At 29.9% G+C, this 23,796-nt stretch overlaps 1 protein-coding gene across 1 annotated transcript in view; it reads left to right on the top strand.

Annotated features, from left to right (window-relative positions):
- LOC126853767 (diuretic hormone receptor-like) overlaps nt 1-23,796 on the top strand; it is a 46,661-nt gene that overhangs the window by 13,510 nt on the left and 9,355 nt on the right. Inside the window, exon 3 of the mRNA XM_050599824.1 lies at nt 1,700-2,058. Within this exon, the coding sequence (XP_050455781.1) occupies nt 1,791-2,058 (268 nt within the window). The 5' untranslated portion in view covers nt 1,700-1,790. The remainder of the gene's footprint in view (nt 1-1,699; nt 2,059-23,796) is intronic.

The raw sequence follows: 23,796 nt of genomic DNA, 5'->3' as shown, positions 1-23,796 counted from the left end.
ATCAACATGACACAAATTTGCAACTGATGATAAATTGGAAGAATGAAATCACGTCGAAACGTCATTGAGATATATAATAACAACACGCATCACACATTCTCTTCTAATTAAATAAAATTAATATATATCTTAGTATAAAAATAATATATGTATACATATGTAGACTTTCTTATTTTGCCTAATAGAGACTTTTATTTAATGAATTTTGCGTTAGTCAATAAGAATCTTTGTCTTATCATTAATATCCCATAAGTTTATTAATAAATAAATTGAGATGTGAGAAAATTGAAGACAAATGTAATTTGATGGAAATATTGAAAAAAATTAGATTTGAAATTTTAACAAATATTTATATATTCTTTTGATAATTATTTTTCACGTTTCGAAAAATCTCTCTGCAGCTCTCTGTAAATTATTCACGACAACAAAAATGGTTTAGTTTACAGAAGTTCTTATATTCAAAGTAGTCGAATTATTATACAGTTTACTTTGTATAATGAAGTAACTCGCGAAAAAATTCCTCTGCCTCGGTCCGACTGTTACATTATTATAAGAACAGTTTCAATAATAGTGAATTCTGAATAATTTTGAAAAAATCTATCAGGATTTTTATTATTATACGAAAATTACCGGAAATATCTGGCGTGTGTGTTCTTATGCGGTAACTTTCTTGTGTGGAAAGTTCAACAAGTATATATATAATGGATCCCAGGAGATCTGACAATTTATAGAACTCCTCATGAAGGGGAAATTCGAGAAAATATTTCGTGAATTTCTATTGCCTTCTTATTGTAATTTTTTTATACTAACACACGATAGCGAGCGTGTACTGAGTCGTCGATATAAATGCTACAAAGTCAAGGACATGTCCAAATTGCTGAGAGGAAATTTTTAGCATATCATTTCTTAGATATTGCAAGGAAAAGAGTGACAGAAACATGCAGAATATATAGCGTGTTTCGTACAACGGATATAAAGATCTCTGACAGTTTGTCACATTTTGACAACTATATACATATTGCAAAAATATTAGAATATATGTATGTATATATATGTAGCGCTAGAATGAAAATACGATGATTAAGTGTTTTAATAATTATATACCAAGAAAATAGCTAAATACCATGTGATAATTAATTTGTTATCGTCTCAAAATATTCAAATATTCAAAATATTCTTTTAAATTTAAATTTAAGCTGAATATTTTCTGTCTTTTTACGTTTCAAATTAATTTTGATGATTGGATCAACATCGCATATATAAAATCTAATGTTTATTTAAAAAATATAATTTATCTTATTGTTAGTTTGATCAAGAAATTATTTGCATAAATTAATTTAATATTATCATTTTACGTTTAAATTTTTATATACTAGAAGATATTTCTTTTTTTTTAAATTTGGAATTTTTTACAATTGCAATTTATTAAATATTATATAGTGTAAATAAACAAATAGTGCGCGTTTTGTAATATATCCTATCGAAGTATAATAAAAATGCTGTAATAGAATAAATTCAATAAATATAAATTATATATATATATATATATATATATATATATATATATATAATATACACATAAATACATAGATACATCAAGTGTTTTTTCTGTATATTCGTTTTCGAGTTAGGTTGCCATTATAAAAGCATTTTAAAATATAAAAGGATCTTAAAGGGATTTTCTTTTTTTTCTTTCTAGATTTATTCTTCTCCCCGAATTGAGAAAGGGATCCCCGGGGAAAGAAACAGCACGTCGGGATTGGATCCGGTGATTGTGGCGGGCACCAGACATGGCCTGGTTCCTTACAAACGACACAGAGCCGCTGGTCGACGATAATTACGTGTTGAACGTAATCAACTACATTAACGAACTAAACGGGTCGCTTAGCGGCCTCAAGTGTCTCGAACGCGAGTATGAGGATCAAAATAGGAAGGAAGAGCGATTGGAATGCGAAGTGAACTGGGACACTATATTGTGCTGGCCCCGGACTCCTCCCGGCACCTTGGCCATTATCCCTTGCTTTGAAGAGCTCAACGGAATACCCTATGATAACACTCGTGAGTACACATGTGCCACTTTTATGTATAATCGGTGTCAGAATGCTTCAAGATACTTTTTAAAAGCAAAGCTACATAGCTTAATGATCAATACAACGTTTAATAAAAAATATGTTGGAAAAAAAAAATATAATTTAAAAGTAAATGAAATTTCGCAAGGAAACATTTTTCTTAAAAATAAAGATATCTTCTCTTTAAGACAAACCGTGGGTATTTTCAATTCGTTTCCAGATAAAAAGTTCAGAATCCATTTGATACGCTCTACACTGCATCGAGATGAGATCTCTCTCGTGTTTCTAGGGCGGAACGTGATCGCATTTTTATTTTAATCCAAAATGTCAACATTTCGAAATAACGCCAACAATACAAACAACGTTGTAGCACAGTTGTATTATCATATAAGGTGTTTCCATAACTCTCCGTCACGCAATCTTGAGAAACGTATAATCAGATATACGTACGAATATCTTAGAATAATATTAGAATGCTTCAACCTAGTATACGTTTTGATGTATAAATGTGTACATCTTTCTTCCTTTTATTTTTTAGTATAATATTTTTATCAAGATTTTTTAAGGCTAAACATTCTTTCAAGTGAAACTCACCGTATAAATATATATTATGTTAAAAGTGACTATCTTAGAATTACTAATTTTTCTGCTTCTTACATGTAGATTTATTATCAAAGCAATTATATAGTCTGATGTAGCACGTGAAATTCTGTGTTTAAAATTATTGCCGATCAATCTTCAGCTTAGTCGACTGGATTAGGATCTTATTTTGATGCAGACGCAGGCTTCCTTCATTTGATCGAAGTTCGTCAGTAAATCAACTGATATTACCTGCTTGAAGTAGCATCTACAAATCGAGTTCCAACCCAGATTTGATTAAAGCGAGCTTCTATTTGCAAAGTTTAATTAAAGTCTTCTAAACCAAAAAAGTACTTTTGTTCAGTAATGCGTAAATATTTAGTGATATTTGACGGAGATATAGTCGCAAACTTTCTTCTCGCAAAATTTGTAAAATTTGTCCAATCTTGAAGGACAAGGATATTCTATATCTGGTTGTGCAAAAAAATTTTACATTTTTTTTCTACTATTTGTATGATATATTTCTATGCGTTTTTTAAAGATTATTTAGATAGATTAATCCTTTTAAGAATTTAGACATAGAAATCTTTTTGATTAAACAATGAATATTCATAATCTCTAAAGTCAAGTTTGTATTTTTTTCGTAATGAGCTATATAAATTCAAACATTTTCCATCACTGTCCTTTGACTTTAAAGTGCAGATTATTTCGGGATTTTCAGACATTTTTTTTTAATACTCATTTGACTATGATAGACTGGAATGATGTCTGGAAATAGAATGGCCGGAAATAAAGAGAATAAGAAGGACTAGGACGGTACGAAACTCATAAAATATAAAAATCTTTTCTTCGTTTTCTACGAGTTGAATGCAGCGACTGGAAACGAAGAATTAAGGCCGGTAACGACGACGAAGACTTGACGAGGCAATACAAAGTTTTAATTTGGCTCTGGTTCCACCCAATAAAATCCGCCCAACTTCCTTTATCAGATTTAAAGCGAAAGCGATTTGGGGTTACCTCTTTTTGCTTTTGTATAATATGTAGAAATGAAAAGCGGGTTGATCCCTTTTGAACAATTTGTTTCTCTCGATTTTGCGATATCTTTTTATATCGAGGAATTATATTCTCTTACTTTGTAATTAATGTAATCGTTTAATTAAATAATTTTAATCAAAAACAATATGATTATACAATCGTCTCTTAAGCTATTTTGAACTAAATTATCCCCGAGAAAAGAAATTAGATTACCTTTCATTAATGTGAGGGAAAAACAATCAAGGATTAAGTTGTGCGGTTTATCCTCTACGTAATGCAGGTCGTAAAACAGTCAAATAAAATGTTGTGCTAACAAATTGCGGAGATCGGACGATAAAGCGAAGGCTTTGGAAATATCAGTTTTAATTAAAGCGGTAATCTACAGGCATATACTGTTTGCTTTCTCCTTAGATGTAAACTCTGATAGCTCTATCTATCCGAATCGATCTATTCGCCATCTTATAATTCATACTACATGATTTTCGTTTAGTTTTTCATCTCTATTTCGTAACGCCAGAAATTTAGATGACACGATTCATATAGAATATAGAATGTCAAAATAACCGAAATGCAAGGTAATATGAAACGTGAGGGAAAAAATGCATTTGGATTTTGTTGAAGCTCCGCAAATCATACACAAGGTGTTATGTAACGAATATATTTGCGTAGGGCAGTATGTTTTATCTAACTTTAAAAAAATTTCTTTATGTAACATATATATATATATATATATATATGATCATTTCTATTTCCTAAAAATAAAAAAAAATATATATATTTTTATTAGAATTAGTATGCGTGTCGTAATTAATAATCTAAGCAAAACATCTACTTTTTTAATGTATAATACAGGAAAAAATTTAAAGGGAAAATTTGTCCACCATTAATGACAACAGTAATGAGAAGCGTCCTATTTTTTAAATAAAGATTGTATCGCAAATATATGTGATTTTAATCACATATATTTTTTTATTATATTATATTAAAATCACATTATATTTGCGATACAATCTTTACTTACTCTAAAAATAGAACGCTTGTCATTAATGGATGAAAATGAAGACAACACAAATAGCATAATAATAAGATTCACGATAAAACGACTCACTAAACACAGTCTCGTCCCAACTAAAGCAAATAATAGCTTTTTAGCATGAGGGAACAAAGCTTATCGCGAATATCGAAGAAGTCTCAGTCAATAGCAAATAATATAGCGGCTTGTAAAGAGGGAAGTCTTTGACATGGCTAATATATAACGTGATGTAGAACGAGGAAATCCATAAAATGAGGGCTGCATGCATTTGGTATTTCATAGGTATATTGAATATCAATTTATGCTATATTGGATGGCCGCATTCCGATATGCATTAAACGATTATATCGCGGTATCAGTGACGGATTAATCGGGTTTATCTAAATTAATCGAGTTATTTATAACATCCTCGAAGAATCTCAATCTAATTACGAATTTAATTTTCAAATATTTTTCATTAAATTTAATTTTTTATCTAATACTTTTCTCTCTTTCTCTTTATATATATATATATATATATATATAATCTAGTTAGAAGATATTTTTAAAAAGCATTTTTGCTAATTGCTGCATTACATTTCTGACTTTTTAAAAACATGCAAAAAAATTTCCTAACAATAAGATTGTTTCCAGAAGAATCGCAATTCTAATCCGATTAAAGTAGAAAAGCTTTCTCTCCTTTTTCACGGTAAAAGCGGAGCAATTAGATGCACTATAGGACGTTATGTATTGCCCTGTAAAATTTCCAGGATGAAAATACTAATTAGATTTTCAACACAGATTTTTTTATCAATACCGATGTGATACGCGCATATAGAAATAAATATCTTTTATTAAAGATATTAATAATAAGAAATGTGTAAAACGAGAAAAATTAAGAGTATGAAAAGTATAGAAAAAAGTAATAAAGAAAAAGCCACAGAAGAGAAAAAGAAGAAAAAAAGGGAAAAAGCGCGAAACGAAAAATAAAAATAAAAAACAGAACCATAAGAAAAAATGGAAATAGCAAGAAAAATAGAAAGAAAAATATCAAGAAGGAAAAAGGAGATGAGAAAGATAGGAAACAAACAACATAAAAAAAAAAAAAAGAAAAATATAGCATAATTATATAAAAAAAAATTAGAGATAAAAAGATACAAGATAAGAAAAATGATATAAAATTCGTTCACTTTTGTTTAATTATAAAAATATGAATTGAATAAAATTGAATATATCATTGTAAATAAACTCAATATAGCACTTTACTGATGATTAACTCCAAACAATAAATGTTTTTAATATTTTTGAAAAGATTCAGAAAACATTCTGATAAAACAATATGGCAGTAAGAATATATTTTTACTATATTCATGCAAAAACTATACATACGCATACAAAACATATGCATTATATTATTATTTACTTTATTTATAATCCTATTTATACCATCTTATATTCATGTGACTAAATGATTTCCGAGAATAAAAGTTTTTATTCCTGGATATAAATCGAATAGCGCTATTAAATAAGATATCGCTGACATAATTTTTCCATAAAATAGAAAACTACGGATACTTACTAAAGAATAAAAAATTTCTCAAGGTTTTATCAATTAACTCTTGAAATTCAAGGAGAGCGCTAAGAAAGAAGATGAAAAATTACATACTTAAATTATCGATAATGAATGATTAATCAGAGCAAGATAGATAAAAATTTGCAAGTTTAAAAGAGAACAAATTGTTTAATATTTTAATTGTCCTTTTCTTCTTTTTAGAATAAAAAAAATTTCCAAACCATAGTTAAATATTTTCAATCCGAATGGCCGAAAGAAAAACGTATGATATGTGCGATGTGTTTTTGCATTCTCGATCAATGTATGGACTTTGTCAATATTTGTTGACAAATATTTGTATATAAATATTCTCTTGAATAATTGTAATAGCGAAGATGGTCAGTGATGGCGTAAGAATTGTATAAGAAAAAAAAAAAATCTAAAAAAATTTGCAATTTTTTTAAATTATTTTTTTAAACTGAAAACTAATTAAATACAATATTAATGGAAAAAAGTATTTATCAATTTACGTTGAGAAATTATATTAATATCAATATATTATATTTCAATATGATATATATATGACAGAATTGACATAAATTGCAGGTCCTTTATTCATGCCATGAAAAATATATATGTCACAAATATGTGGTGTGACGTTTGAAGGAACATTCGTTAGAGAGACTTTCGTCGGTTGGCTTTTTAGTTGATTTTTAACATAAATTAATTTGTCTTCTCTGGATTGGCTTTGAAACGCAATTCTCGTTAATTCGTATAATTATCGCTTCGCAAATGGTAGCCAAGAATGACGAAATTAAAAAGTAATAAAAATTTAGAAAAAGCATAAACAACTATATTTATATATAATATCCGTATAATATCCGTAGAAATCTTTTTTTTTCTCTCTCGTATATCTTGTTTTTATGCACTTTTATTAGTTTTAATATACAATTTATTTAACATAAAAACAACTTTAAGATAATAAAGACCTAAAAATAAGTAAATAAGTAAAATAAGTATTTTAAATTAATATTTTCTGGTAATTAAAAATACGATATATATATTTAATTTAAAAAATAAAATATTTCAGATATCTATAAGATATACAATTAACTTGCAATTCGCGCTAGAGAATATATAACTTTTAAATTAATTTTTGCTATAAATAAATATTGTAAAATGCTCTTTATTTTGACAATAAAATAATGATAGAATAATAGTCAAATATACTGAGCAAATCAGAGAAATGATTCAATACAAGTGTTGATAGTTTCGATTACAGATTTTAAAACGTACGTCAATGCGGCTTTAAAATATCGAATAAAGAGCATATACGCGGCAGCATGCAGATCACGTCTCCTTCAAGGGAAATGAACGCTGCAACTCGGTATTTATATAAAAGCTAAATTAAGGATTTCTATTTTGCAAAATGTTTTGCATGGAAGCAAAATTAAATAAACACACGCAAATGTAAACTTGTCGAAGAACCCGCGCGCTTTGAATTGACTTTAAACAGGAGACGAATACCTGCTAATACAAATCATTACGAGTATAACGTTTAATTAATATTAATTGATCTAAGTTTTTATTCAAAATTTTATATTGTTTATTTCATTGCGTCAGATACTCAAAATACGCTCGAGCTAAAGAATTTACCCATATTTTTCGTTGTATTTTTGCCGAAATCGAGAATATTATGTGTCGACGAACGTAACTGGATTTGTGTCTTATCGTGAATGAGCGGTCAATCGAAAATCGATTCGACGCGACGGCGACTGTAAGCGAAAGGCTACCGTCAAGGAAAAATTCAGAGCGAAAACGTGTAGGATATAACTTGGATGAAACTTAAAAATTGTAATCCAATTTGTTCCGACAAGTCCAGTAAGAGCCAGGAACTAGAGAAGGAGTTCGTGTTGATTTCCGCGACATGCTCGACGAAGTGCGAATTGTTTCGCGAAATGTCGCTTGAAACAACATTAATATAGGTGTTTCGCTTCGTACGCGTTTTCCGTTGACGATGTATATGTGCGCACCATCAATTTACGTATTCAAGTCTAGTCAAAGTTATGCATTCGCGCTCAAATTTATCATATCTAAGTATTCATATGATTATAGATTGTATGTATAAAAAAATAATCTAAAATTATCACTCTTTCTCATTTAAATACGATGGGTAATTTAATACCATGTGTCTCTTTACACGTATCCGACACTCTCACAGCATGAAGTAAATACTTAGTGTGTACATACATTTAATTAAAAATTAATTTATCTAAAAAAAATTTTTGTTGACCACAAAAAATAATATGTTTCTGGGATGAAAATTAATTTTCAATTTCTCTAACGGAAAAGTTATTTCGATTTTTAAAATTCTACAACAGAAAATCGAAGGCGGTTTCGAGTTATTATTACAATGAAAAAATTTATTTTTAATCGAATATATTGCTCGAATATGAAAGCATTTCTATAATAAAAGATTGAATCTATATATCTCTCTGCGATTCCGCGGATTCGACGGGGACGATAATTGGTTTACGTGCGAATCGAAAGGTTGGTCTACCATCGCCGTCGCCTCAGGTTGCTTGAAAAGTGCTCTAAGAATCGATAGGGGCTGTTTTAGAAGCATTCCCGATGCCAATACAAAAAGAGCGACGCGCATTCAAACCTCTGCCTCGAGTTAAATTAATTAAAACATTACGCTTCCTCGCGGTTAACAAAGTCGTTCGTGATACGCCGGATCGTAGCTATCCTGTTATAAGACTTGAAAAAAATGTAGGAGACCATGAAGATATTTTTTTTCTCTTAGTATCCGGCTTCAATATAAATGATCACAGAAGAGTATTCACGTTTTACACACACACGCGTATGAGATCTAGTTCGAGTATCGATATAAAGCCGTAACATGCTTTACTATGTCTATTGACATGGCCTTTTGCTTCTGTCAGGCAATTTACGCCAGATAAAAAACGAATTAGAGATAAAAAAAAAACTTGCAAACGTTTATTCGAAGATATTTTCCAGTTAATATTGGAAAAAGTGGAGATTTTTTGTTAGGACTCTTTTATGATATAAAATTTTTTGATATTGCGATTATCAAGCAGTTTTGACTGATTTTACAACGATTATTGAATAAATTGTCACTGCAATATTTCTAATAACAAAAGAATCAATCATTACTTTCTTACTTTTATACTCTCTTACTTTTAAGCTGACTATTGAATGAATTGTCAATGTTTTCACATGACAGCTAATAACTTTTATTTTGTTTGATGATAACTATTATTTTTCATTAAATAAAAAATTATCAACATTTTTTAAAGCTTTTATAATAACTATTATTATTTTTATAAAAATAAATCTCCTTTCTCAAAAACGCGATTGGTCGAGAATAATTCACTTAGATTTTCATTATGTTTCATTATGTTAGTTAGTCATACTTTAATTCCTAATTAATTAGCTTTGGCTGTTTAATAATCATGTTACATGACCATATTCATCACACAAATACATATAACCTACATACACGAATATGCATAAGAGCTCCTGTTTGTAGAAAGATTTGCTATTTCAATTAGCTTATGCCGACCGAGATTCGACTTTGAAACTCATTGTGTGAGCATTCTATTTCGATATTTACTAAAACATCCATTATATTATTTTTTCCATCTATACATGCATACGAATATTTTGTAACTGTAGTGGTACAATTGAGAGGAAAGTAAAAAATAAATCGAAAACATCAAAAATAAATGAATCGAAAAAATTTGATGTCATTGAATCTTGACAATGACTTCTAACTCAACTTGACTTCGAAATAAATTTCTACCATCAACAACCGACAACTTTGGCATATCTTGAGCTCATCGACATGTGCTCGCTATTAAGTTATCAAGGTATTTGTTGTTTGCATAAGTTAGGATGCATGCGCGGATCCACGCATATTGTGATTTATTCTCAACAATCATGCGCGATCAAATTAACGGTATCCCAATCCATTCGTTGGTAATTATTCAATGGCCCTTAATTGCCTGCACGCGCAGTCACGTGCATCTGTATTTATATCGCGTATCTAACGCGTATAATTACATTGTCATGCGCTGATGGATCTACGATTAATAATTTGCCATTTTCTTTAAACTCAGATCTTTGTGACCTAAATTTTCAATTTGCATTACGGGATGCAGATTAGACTCTGAGAAAGAATACAAAATGATAATTTACGTAGAAGTAATTTAAAGAATGAGTAGAATAGATTTTTTTCTTTGTCCTTTAATTAATCTACTTTGAAAAGATTGAGAAATTATGATTTTTTCATAAATTTGAATGATTTTTAACGATTTCGTGCTTTATGTCATCGGCTCTGTCAAAATATGATTAAAAAAGTAGAAAGCTTTAGAAAAATACTAAAAATATGTATCAAAACTCAGTGTGAGGAAATATGAGGATTTGATCTATCCAAGTTTATTGCTTTTGCTGTTATAGCCATAAAGGATATTGGAAGTGATAGTTCCACTCATAATGCAAATGGTGCTTTGTATCTCATTCGCAAACAGATAATCAAGCGCGTCCTTTGATCCTCCCATCAAGCTTCCGATATTGTAACTTGATTATGAAATAATCAAAATGCAGCAGCTCTTTAAAATATGCCACAGATTTAATGAAAAATATACTGCGTTAAATGTTTCACTGTTAACTTAATTTCTCTTTGCTGCGCGAATTTCTTCCCTAATCCAGGAAGAGAAAAATATTCTTTTTGTGTAAATGTAAAAATGCATATAAATTTTTTATATAGCTTAAATTAATTCTAAGAGACAAGAGGCATGCGCTTTAATGAGCGCATGCTTCGTAAGTTCTTACAAATTATATTAATATCCCCAAGAAAGAAAATAGAGAGAACAACGAATGTTGCATATGTTTAAGGAACGTAAAACGGGGCTTTTTAAATAGACATAAACCTCAAGTAAAAATAATCGAAATGATAAATACAAAAACTTTGCGATATAAATACACACTTTTTGATTAAATTAATATAATTGGTATTTTTTATTTCAATATGAAAAGCGTTAATAATGATTTCTATGTGTTATTAAAGTTCTTTTTTTATCTCATCAATTTTCGAAAGAAAAGAAGCGCCAAGTGAAATATACGATATATTTCATCGCCGATTTTATGCAACATTTGACACGAAATACGGTCGTAACTATCGGTTTATGAACAAACGATAATAATCTCACGGAAAATATCGATGATAGAATTCTGGAGCAAAAATCATCTTAAGGCAGAGATACGATACATCAACAATTTAATTATCGTTCTCTCGTAAACAACAATTAGTGTTTCACCTCGAAAGAAACAAATAACGTGTCATGATGATCGAGGTAATCGAAAGGATGTCCAATTGCGACTAAATATTGTTTTATCTTCGTTAAAAAATCATATACATTAATTCTTCTATTGTTTTTTTTCATCTGCTGCCTTGTTTTTCAATAAAATATTAATGGAAACGGACTGTGAAAACTGTAAATGAATGCACACGCGTTTCGGAATTAATTGTAAATTTGTAAAGAAGCGTTTTATACAAAATAATCGTAAAATTTTATGAAAACGTAACTATCCAATAATTAACCAGGATAAATCTTTTCTATTATACAGAAATTAAATTTTAGCTTGTTTTTGATGAAAAAGTACGACGCTTTATCGCGATAAAATTGAAAATTAAGCAAAGATAATTAAAAAGAATTTAATAATATTTTAGTTTTTTTTTGTCTAAATTTTTTACATGAGTTTCTCATTTTTCATGAATCAATCTGCATATTAAAAAGTTTATGAGAAAAATATACACACTTGAAATCGATTTGTTTGATCATGTTGTTGACATTTGCAATGTAGAGAATGCATCGCACTTGACAATCGTTTTGACCTAAAAATAATACCATTTATGTTTTAATCCTCTTATTATATATTCGACAATTTGAAATATATATATATATATATAACATTGTTCGCAAAGAGTTGTTTTCCGATTTTCTGAATTTATCTTGTAAATCCTGTAAAAGCGCAATATAAACAATCCGATTGTATAACTCGGACAGCTTTCGTCATTTGTTCTACAAATTTCAAATTCGCATTTATATTAAAAAAAAAAATAGATTTCTAAATGATCAGATTATATGCACATCATTGTGCATCACGAGATGTGTATTGACATGAGTTGCACGAGACTTTATCCTCTTAAACGATTGTTATCATGCGAAATGACCCTAATTCCTATGATAGCACGTCTGACAATCCGCATGTAATGAAAACGGGCATAAGTGCGAGCAATCTCCCGGTATTTTCAACACAGCGGAAATATCGTAAATGCGATAATGCTGCCTCGACATTAGCATTAATTAATTTCCTCCATTTACGTTCAAGATCTCGCCACACGACGACTTCTGCAAGCGCAAAATGGGGAGTAGCTTTGCGCGTGTCCTCTAATTAACGGCGTCAAACTATTCTGAGGAAAAAGAGAGTTTCTTGTTGCAGCGACGTTGCAGCGAAGTTCCCGAGGGAGTAATCCGTTCCCGAGAATGCAACTTTGAAGTGCCATGATCACTTGATCCCTCGGGACGAAATGTTAAACTAAGGAGTCCGAAATAAGAATAAACTTGTAAGTATGCGACTTACAAGGCGCCCTTTAGATACGACATCGTGTTTTGCAATGGATAAATTGATATTCAACTAATAATGATCAATAAATGATCTAACACCAGGGCAACAATATGTCAATTTAATTATCCGAATGCGATTGATACAGAAAATACAAAGTAATGTATTTTTCGTAAATTTTGATAGATATAATCTTCAAAGAAAATCTTTATTTAAAGCAACAAAACGAAAATTGAAGCGAAAACATAAGTTTAAATGAAATGATGAACTGTATCTGTGCGTGAATTTTGAAAGAGAGAGATTTACGGAGAATAATTCAATTTTGACATCCAAAAAATTGTATCAATCTTTTCTAATTACTACAATTTTGCCACACGATAGTATAGAATATACTATATAACCCCCATTTCTACGCACAAAAAAAAGGGAAGACGGCAGAACGATGACCATAGCAATATCTCTCGTTTTTTCTATTCCTTGTCTCTCCAGGTGGTCGTTCGGTAATTTGAAAAAAAAAAAACACCGACAATTCACCGCCAAGCGTCGTATAACAAGAAAAGCTCGTGGACCATTTATTTCCTTGTCTTACGAGAAACACAGGGGATTGCCCAGATCGGCGACGAAGGGCTGCGATGAAAGCACGGCGTTCGAATGGCAACGCGATGGCGGAAATTGTCACGCAAAATCATGAAACGCGATAGTTATTAATTGTTGATAATTCTCAACAATTTGTTTGCTTAGATATGCGAATGTAAAATGTTCGAGGAAAAAAAAAAAAAAACACGCGTGTGAACATCAATCATCAACCGATCAAGTGATATTGACATGCATTTCTCATGAAAGCGATCTCTAATTGATTGAAACGGATCAGATTTTTCGATATTCGCAAACTTCTTCTTTCCTCAGGGCTTTACGAAAGTTTGACAATCTGTCGAGGGCGGATGGTTTTGAAAAATATATGTATCGAATGACGAAATAATGTCTTTACTTGAATTGAAGATCTTAATAGATTTCAATTTCCAATTCTACCTACGCTATTCTAATGAATGCGTTAACATTTACAATCTGGAATGCTAAATCAACGAAGTATTGCGCTCGGCGGAAGTAGTGCACGTGGCGAATCAGTAAATGATTTACGTCTAGGTAAAAGGTCAATTGGACGTGCGCTTGCACGTCATGTATAATTTAATTATATATTATTTAAGAATATCGCAAGAACAAACTTAATTTTGTCTGAAATATTAGATTTGCAGATTAACATTAAATTAGTTAAATATATAAATTTATGCGCAAATTTAATATCAAACTTATATTTAATATCAAACTTTTCAAATTAAGTTTACGAGAACGTATATTTTCAATATTAAAAATATTGAAGTTATTTTCCGGAAATATTGCAAGTTATTAAATAAAAAAATTATAATGATATATGTATTGAAACGTTATGTATTTATACGAAACGTATAAATGCGAATTGTATAAATACTTAAAATTTAAGTGAATACTTTTTTATTGAAATACTGAAAAGATTATCACCTTCGCGTGCAGATAGCTGAGATTTCATTTTTCACTGAAATTACATTCTTTAAATGAATAAGACGGGATTGCATTGAAATAACGTGATTTGTGAAAAATTTAAAACGTTTTACGTTATCACAATCATTTCTCGAGATCGCAATTTAAACGAAGAAACCCGAGAATCTTCTCTTTAAGTTGCTAAGAAAATGATTGGATTAAAAAATCTAATATTTCGTTTTTTTGTTTCCTTTTTTTTTATATACATATACAAACCATTAATCTCGCAAACAACGTCTTAATTATCAGAAGCAGCTACTACTCTATCGTTAATTTCATTAGCGACAAAGTCCGTCTTACAGACGGTATCTAAAATAGAAGACAAAATAGAAATGCAAATATCAAATTTTAAATGAATAAAATAAACTCATTTCAAAAAGAGAAAAATAAACTCATTAAAATTCTGCCCTCAAGAGATTAAAGATAGATGCAAACTTTACAGAAACTTTTTTTAAAATAAAAAATAACGTTTCATCTCTTTCTTTCTCATTTTTTTTTTTTTTTTAACATGTATTACGAACGATGCGAGCAGATGCGACATTTAAATTTCGGATAGGACTAAATAATTCGTAGTATCCCATCTTTCTAAAAACGATATACCCGATAGAATATATTTTTCCCCTTTATTGAATCTTTCATATATACCATATTTGAATATTATTTGCATGTGTTTGCGCTCCTGTATAGCTGGCGATATTAAATGCATGTACCTGTTACGTACGTGCTTGAATTTACAAAAGAGAGAATTTGAGAATACGCGTTTATGAAAGCTATGAGAAACAAAGCTACCAAAAACAAAAATTTTTAATAACACATAACTTGCAAAAATGGAAAATATTACTACAGCTATTTTTCACCTACTTGTTTTTGTATTACCTATCAATATTATTTACATTAATAACTAATTAAAAAAAGGGAGCAAGAGAGAAGTATATATTTTTAACGATTGATCAGTTTTGTGCAGAAAAAAGGTTGATGCACAATTTATTTTTTAAACTTTTTTTAATCTGCTAACAATTTTATATACGATTTATTTTTATTAGTCATTGGCCTGTTATAACTGATTTTAATTTGACAGCGGACGAGAGATACGCGATAATTTATTTTATTTATTAATTTTTTTTATTAATTGCTAGTTTTATTTATTTTGACAGTTTATTGTATTTAATAATTCTATCTTTTTGATGATTGATCGATTTAGTAGATGGATAATATTTATGATTGTATATCAGCACGAGACTTGTGGTCAATACAAGCTGCAATATCGGTTGAATATGGCAGAACAGTGGATGTAATAATTAATGTAGCGAAGCATTCATGGGGATATTCAATCAGTGAAAAAGCCGTCCAATATGAGACGGTTATTTTGTCGATATATACATGTATCAGACAAACGTTCATGTATAATAATAGAGCATCGGTATAATGGATGTTAATGCAAGTGTACATCTAACAATTGTAAATATTAATACAGAAATATATTTGCGAGAATAAATTTCTGTTAATGTAACGTGGAAGAAATATATAAAAATTTAGAACAAGAAGAGATTGCGATAATTTTGCCAATGCGATTCAATAATTTTTTTTTTTTTTTGGTATACTTAATGTTTTATTTCGAAAAAAAAAAACATACAATAGTTCGCGATCTAAGATCATTTCTTGATTTAGATTTCATGTTATTTTATCTTGTTTCAAGTAAAATAAAGTCAAGTTATTACGATAAAAGTGGATGGAAAGACTGAAATAATTGTCGATAAAAAGTTTTCTTTTATATTATTTTTGTATAAGTTATAATAAATAAAAATTTAATTGTTATATAAATTATCGAAATAATTACAAATCCTAAATAATATGGATATATTATATATATATCTATTAATTATAATAAGTAGTTTTTTAAATGTGTTAAGTATTTTTGAAAATAATACTTTATTATAAATAGATTATTATTACGGAGATAAACAAACAATTAATTTGACAAGAATCAGGAATGATAAATGAAATATAAATTACTCACGGTTACTCCACCATCGCCTAATGCCTCCTCCTCTTCTCTTATTTATCTTGCTTCTTCATGGCACTCACACGATTAATTATCACATATGCACTAATTAGCGGAATACAATGATCGCACGACACTTTGCACGGCACTCCCGCTATTAATCGCACGCAATACTCAGTTTATTGCGATGTGAATATAACGCTAAAATCACTCTCGGCACTTGAAAATCGCGCGAACAGATTCGCATATCACTCGACGCAGCAATATAATATAATTCTTTTATATTAATGAATAGTTCACATTTTGGAGTAGTTTTATTATCCGACTATGCATGACAGATTACGATCATATATATCTCTCAAAATATGCTTTTTGACAAGTTAATAATGTGATGATGTACGAAATTTATGGTATAAAAATTAAAATATATGGTTAATAACGACCGTGCTTGCTAATTAAATGCGTAATCACAATGTCGCTTGATTGGATCCCGATCCATCCCGTATTTGCTAACGAAAAATTCGAGAAAGATATCGTCAATTTTATTCTGATATCGCACGATGTGAATCGAGTTAATGATTAATTAAAATGCTATATGAAAGTATACAATGAAAATTCAATATCATATGCGCGATATATTTCAAACATAAATTCTATAAAATAAACATATTAATATTTTACACGACTTGAATTATATATATTTTAATTATATATTTCAGTAATTTGTGTATTATTCCGTGCTATCAATTTGAAAAAAATTAATTAAAAGGAAATAATAATAGGCAAGTTTGCTAAAATTAATGAAAAAGTTTTTAAATCCGCTGCGATAACAATAATTAAATTCAAGTATATTTAAATAATAATATAATTAATAAAAATAATAACATAAATAATTAAATTAATTAATAATAATATTTAATAATTCATAAAAATATAAATAATAAAAATTAATAAAAATAATAAATAATAATCGTCAAATAAAACATCAAAATAAAACTATTGCAATAATTTAGATAATTTCTATAATCAAAGTTTCACTTTAAATAGATAAATTGCAGGAATGACTGTAAGAAGTAGTCTTGAAGTAATAAGACGCGTCTTTCTTTACACTTTACATAATTGGTATCTCAATGTAATGGGACTGTGTACTCCCACTACATCGGCAAATATCGACAGGAGAAAGGAACAAGAAGCCGATGCGCAGAGAGACAAGAACTGTATTATTATTCTGTCAACGTTCGTACGTGAAGCAAGATGTATCTATCAAGAAAGTTCTTGGCAGTCTTCGATAATGATTTCTAGTCCACAAAACAGTGTAATTTTTCTCACACAACTACTTTGAGAGATATAATCGCGTCGTTTACGTGCTACGCTTACGAAACGTCAGTTAATCGCGGAGTTAATTAATCGCGAATCGCTGATGAATAATCCGTAATCGTTCGTACGGAACGATAATCTTCCAATATGTACTTGCCCCGATCGTGTCTCTCGAGAGATAATACGACGATACACGGACTGTCTGACGAGCGTAAACGTAAATAACAAGCGTGGAATTTTGCGATGTGAAGCGCGCTATTGTTTACATGCGATCACCTTGTTATCGTACGAACGGCAAGGTAGAACAGCGCTCCGTATGTCGTCGCATTATCTCTCGAGATACGCGTGGCATGTAGTTGTAAATGCGAACATTTCCCGTGCGATTATTACATAATTATACACATACCCCCCCCCCCCCTCCCCTCTTTCCTCTCCACACACACTCACACAAGTGGCGATTATCAAGTTGCGCGATTAATGAAGTCACATACTCGTCTAAATGCGTCGCCGAGAAAATACAATTATAAATTATTATTTTACGATTTTAATTGAAGATAATTATTTCTTTAACGCTTGAATTCAAATATATATTTTGCGCAATATAATTTTTTTCCCAATTAAATATTATTATTAAAAATAAATATATAATTTTCTCTATTCTTTCGAAAGGACGGACACAATCGAATGATATCTTTTAATAAAGTAAACTCGACCATAATAATACATTTACTTCGCGGAATTTTTGTGAACGATAGAATTAATATCGGGTGAACGAATAACTCGTGAATCTAACTGTGCAATTTCCGAGTGTCAAAGGAAGTTTCGTAGTTTCGTTCGACGAACAGTTTTCGATTTGTTATGCATCGCAATCAATTGCATGTTACAAGCGATTATCGTCGGAAGTGTAGTGTCGCACGATTGTTGTATTTCGTTGATTAGTGCACGTGCGATAGTAATTAATTATGTAAATGTCATGTGAGTGTTATGAAGAAACAATGAAGGATAAATAAGGTAAGAGGAGAAAGCATTCAATGACGAAGCGACTGTAAAAACATAATTTGCCATTTATTTAATTTATGATTTTGCTTTTTTTATTATACTTTATTTTATCTCTTTCATATTATATTATTCTACTTATTTCATTTGTTATTCTTGAGAAATTAATTGCTGTTTTTTTTTTATATATATAACTCATAAATTAAAACATATAATACGCTATTATCTATAATATAAAAAATAGTACAATTGTATAAAATACACAGAGTTATTTTCACGAAATACACGATGCATTTTTAATTAGGTGTTAACATTTTTTTAATTATTTTGTTTTATCTATTTGTGTACTAGAAGAGAGATGTAATATTAGTTTCCTTTACATTTTGTCCGCATATATCCTTTCAAAGACAATCAGCAAAGAGACAAATCCCTTCCTCGGGCGAGAAAAATAGAAAACATTTCGTCATTACAGAGACTTGTATAATATAATATACATTAAAATATTATATATACATTAAAATAACAGAGTTCTTGGAATTAATTTTTTCTCGAAGCACAAAACTCGCGAAACACGGGAATACAAGGGAATAAAGATGTCTTATTATGTTTATAATTGATTGATGAGAATAAATTCTTATTCTGGGATATGGCCACACTTGATCTTATGTATATATTCTTTTCGGCAAGTCTTTATTCAAAAATTAAAAAAGTATCTTTTATCCGCGAATAAAAATTTACTCGTCATTCGTTAACTGTCACTTGCAAGGTAACTCGGTTCCAACTCCGGGAGGACATTATTACAGTGTAATAGCGTTACCTATTCAGTATAGGGGTAGGTACACGTGCGCGTCATAAATTTGTGTGACATTTGCGAATGCTGAGAGTCGCGCAACAGCGAAAATCGATGCGTTAGTGTCGGTTGTAACTCCATTATCGATAGTTAGTTAAGTATCGATGTGGAGACTGTCGGAGAGAATTTGGTTACCCTACAAATAACATAGCTTTCATAATGATGTTAACGTCGAGACGCGGAAATATTTGAATACGTTAAACTCGAAAATAAGGAAAACTGATTCAATTAGCACTCGAGGAGAAAGGAGATTTGATTAAAGCGCTAGTTTCCAGCAAGTTGTGATAACAATAAAAGCAGAAATCCATGGAATTTGCTCTGAGATCAATGTTGCGCATCATTAAAATAATAATAAACTAATTTGACGTTAAAATACATCGATCAACACACTATTCTTCTTATTATAGATCTTTATTATTAAATGTAGATTTGAATAAAATTATTTTGCATAATTTATATAAATTTTGAAAATTCAAGAATAGCATGATTTAATGTTATTAATTTGTAATAATATAAATAAAAAATAAATAAATATGAATACAATATAAATAACAACAAATAAATTTCTAACAACATAAATATATTAATTAAAATGTGAAAAATGTCATTTACTATTTTTCTATAAGGAAGAAAGTTAGTTATCTTTTTTCAGTATCTCATGAATGATGGCCCTCCAGATATGAATCGCGATGAAAAAGTTTTTCATGGATTCGACATGCAATAAAGTTGAAGAAGACTCTTCTTTCAAAGCAAAAAAAAAAAAAAGAGACTAGAATTTCTTGCTTCACTTCATTCTCACGCAGCATTATGCGTAAATTCTCGGTGCTTGATAAGAGAGACTTGTTTACAAGAATTTATTAACAGTGAGATAGCACAGATTTAATCTAACATCTACTTATTAACGCCAGGCGGGTAGCTCTCTTACGAGCACCTGATGTAAAAAAAGAACAGTGCTCTGGGGTGTGGTCCGTGTAAAATGCCGCTGGCAGAGCTCACACGCAAACACGCACTAGAGTGATGAAAGAGAGAGAGAGAGAGAGAGAGAGAGAAAGACAAATAAACAGGATAGAAGTGACGCCAGGGCGTATCTGAAGAGCATTATTCGCGCAGCTGCACCTGTCGCAATGCATTTCCCAGTGATGGATGAATCATTTAATGCGCGAGCGCAGCGAGCTTATTTCCTTTGATTAATTGTATTAAAATTGAGAGAAAAAAATAAGAACGAAAGAGAAAGTTAGTTAACGAAGGGACACGAGGTATATATCATTCCGTTTGCAAAAAAACAATAATCTTCGTGGTAACAGACAATCTTTTTTCGTATATATCACATGAAAAACATAAAATATTAAACACATACGCATTTTCACTCAAGTTTGTAAATCGAAGTTAATTTGATCTTGTTTTTTTTTAAGAACGGTACCTCTTTTGCATTCTGTTTCATCTCTCGTACAACTCACAATCACAATTTTAACAATTCTTTGATTGATCTTGTTTAGTAAATTTTCACTTAGCAAAAATGTGGAGAAAAGTCATTTCAAATTTTAATTTTCCAATTTTTTAACATTATATAGTTTTACAAGCTAATAAAAAATTTGTTAAGATTTTTATATACAATTATTCAAAGAATACAATTTCTTATTATATGATTTTTTCTTTTTAATCTCTCCTAATTTGAGAACTACTAACATCTCGATATTTGTTAAGGAAAAAATAATCCGATTTTATCGAAGAATCTGTTATTTAAAATTAAGGACATGTAGGGACATGGTGTAGAGTGAACGCGCGGAAAAAGGCGCGGAAGAAGCAGGCGGCTCGCTGATTACAAGTTGAAGCAGCAGACGTTTAATCGAATTTCAGTGTCGTCGAAGTATTGCATTACCACAGAAGAGCAGTCTGAAAGGAATGTGTCGATATTTATTAGCAAGGCGTATACGAGAAGCGAGAAAGAGAGACGAGATGATACCAACCTGTAGCGCGCGCGGGTGCTATTAATGAGATTGTAATTAAATAGCGGGCTTGGCTAATGGCACGCCGAACCGTATGACAGAGAACCACGTGAGAAACTCACTTATATTACTTCGCGCAAGTTCAATAATCGCTCTGATCGATAATCGTTTCATCGACGAAATTGTCTGCCCAATCAGAAAGAAAAAATATTTTTTTTAGTATGCATATACACATTGTCGTCATTATATATTACATTAATCTCGCTCATGATTATCATTATATATTATAATTATGAAATTATTATATAATAATTTCGAGTTTGTAAAGATTTACTAAAAATACCTGGAAGCTGCGTCATTGATAAGAAGAATTTAGCTTATATTTTTTATTCTCACGTGAAATCATCTTCTCGTCAATTATTCTCCTCGTGATTTTCATCGAGCACTCTTTGCATCTTTTAAAGTATTTGCTTCAATGGAGCAGCAGCGTCTGGTTTTATTCATTCGCATGATCCATTTATTGATTATTGAATTAACACCTGGTAAATATCTCTCACATGTTTATTCCGATGAAAATATGAAAACGTTAAAATAGATGCCGGCGATTATAAATGAAAAATAGATTGGCAAGTTCGCATATGTGCTCTTGGGAAATAAGCAGGAAAGACGCCGAGAAAGAAAGTCCTTTAAAAAATGATCTCATGACGCATATATATATATATATATATATATATATATATATATATATATATATAGTATGTGTTTACATTAACAGGCTTTTTATTAGTGATAAAAAGTTAGCGACTATGCATTTGCGAATAAATTAAAAATATACCATCACATAATTTTTATTTACAAATGCAGTTTCAATGCGCATATTCAACAGCCAGAATATCAATAAAATATTTACCATTGCGATCAATAATTATTACTTGCATGCAAATAACGTTTGAATAATTAAAACGCTTAAATAATTTATTTACATGATAATTTTTGTACAGATATATGTATGGTAGAAATTGCTGCTAAACAAACGCATGTTTGTAACTGTTTGTTTACACGCTCTGAATATGTATTAAGAATGTTTATGCTTCCTTTCTCAACTTTATCAATTATAAATAATTCTCTACTCTGTATTCAGCTGTATGAGTTATAGCTACTATGATTTACCCAACATCAGTGCTTGCGCAGAAACATATTCAATTATTGCGAAACAATCACTGTTATTACTCACAATACAGAGAGTTTCTCTCGGTTACAGTTTTATCCTTAGGATACTAACTATACACGTGACCATCATCGATACATCTAATTATTACGCCAAGTTTATTCTCTATCTATTCTCGCTTTATTGCGTGCAAATTTCTTGCATGCATATTTATTGTACGTATATTAACATATTAAGTTCATCCATAATAAATATAGATTTAAACTATTCAGATTGATTAAAACAGAAGTAGAAGTTATTTTGAGTAGAAGTTATTTAAAGATATGTGCATGTCTTTTACTATTAAATATTTACAATTATTTATAGTATATTTCTATGAACATAATCATTAATCGAAACTTGTTGAGAGAGAAAATAAAATAATTTCTTTCTTCTATTGATTATTCCTATATTGATAGAATTTATTCGAATGTTATAATCCTGAATACAGGAATGGAATATGGAATGGAATTATATGTGATCGTGAAATTCGAGTATAGTGCGCGTACTTTAAATGGAAATAAAATCTCAATGGTTATTTCGATTACAATACACACTTTTCAACAAATAGAGCGCATCGAAAAAATTCGAAAATTTTTTCCTGTTGAAAAAACTCGAGGATTTCAAGATCGCGCCGTATTTTATACAACAAAATAAAAGGAGGGACAGAATCAATGCTCAAATAAAAAGGCATTAAAGTCTAATAAACATTTTTTTACATTAATTAATAAATATATATTTGTGTAATTTACGTATGTAATATTTTAAACGGTATTACTTTTGAATTTTATATTTAAAGTAATAATTGAAAGGAAATATTATTTATCTTATGCATGTTTAATAAGAATAATATTGAAAATGTGTTGCACTATATGATGCCGACATATACACAAACAGAGAATGAGAGAGAGAGAGAGAGAGAGAGAGAGAGTATATTTTCGCTTCCGTTAATTATTGCGTTATATACAGCGTTAATTCTTGATGAAAAATAAGTAAAGAAATCCT

This window comes from Cataglyphis hispanica, chromosome 12, assembly GCF_021464435.1.
Source record: "Cataglyphis hispanica isolate Lineage 1 chromosome 12, ULB_Chis1_1.0, whole genome shotgun sequence".
Classification (NCBI taxonomy): domain Eukaryota; kingdom Metazoa; phylum Arthropoda; class Insecta; order Hymenoptera; family Formicidae; genus Cataglyphis; species Cataglyphis hispanica.
This window is presented reverse-complemented; position numbering and strand designations above follow the sequence as displayed.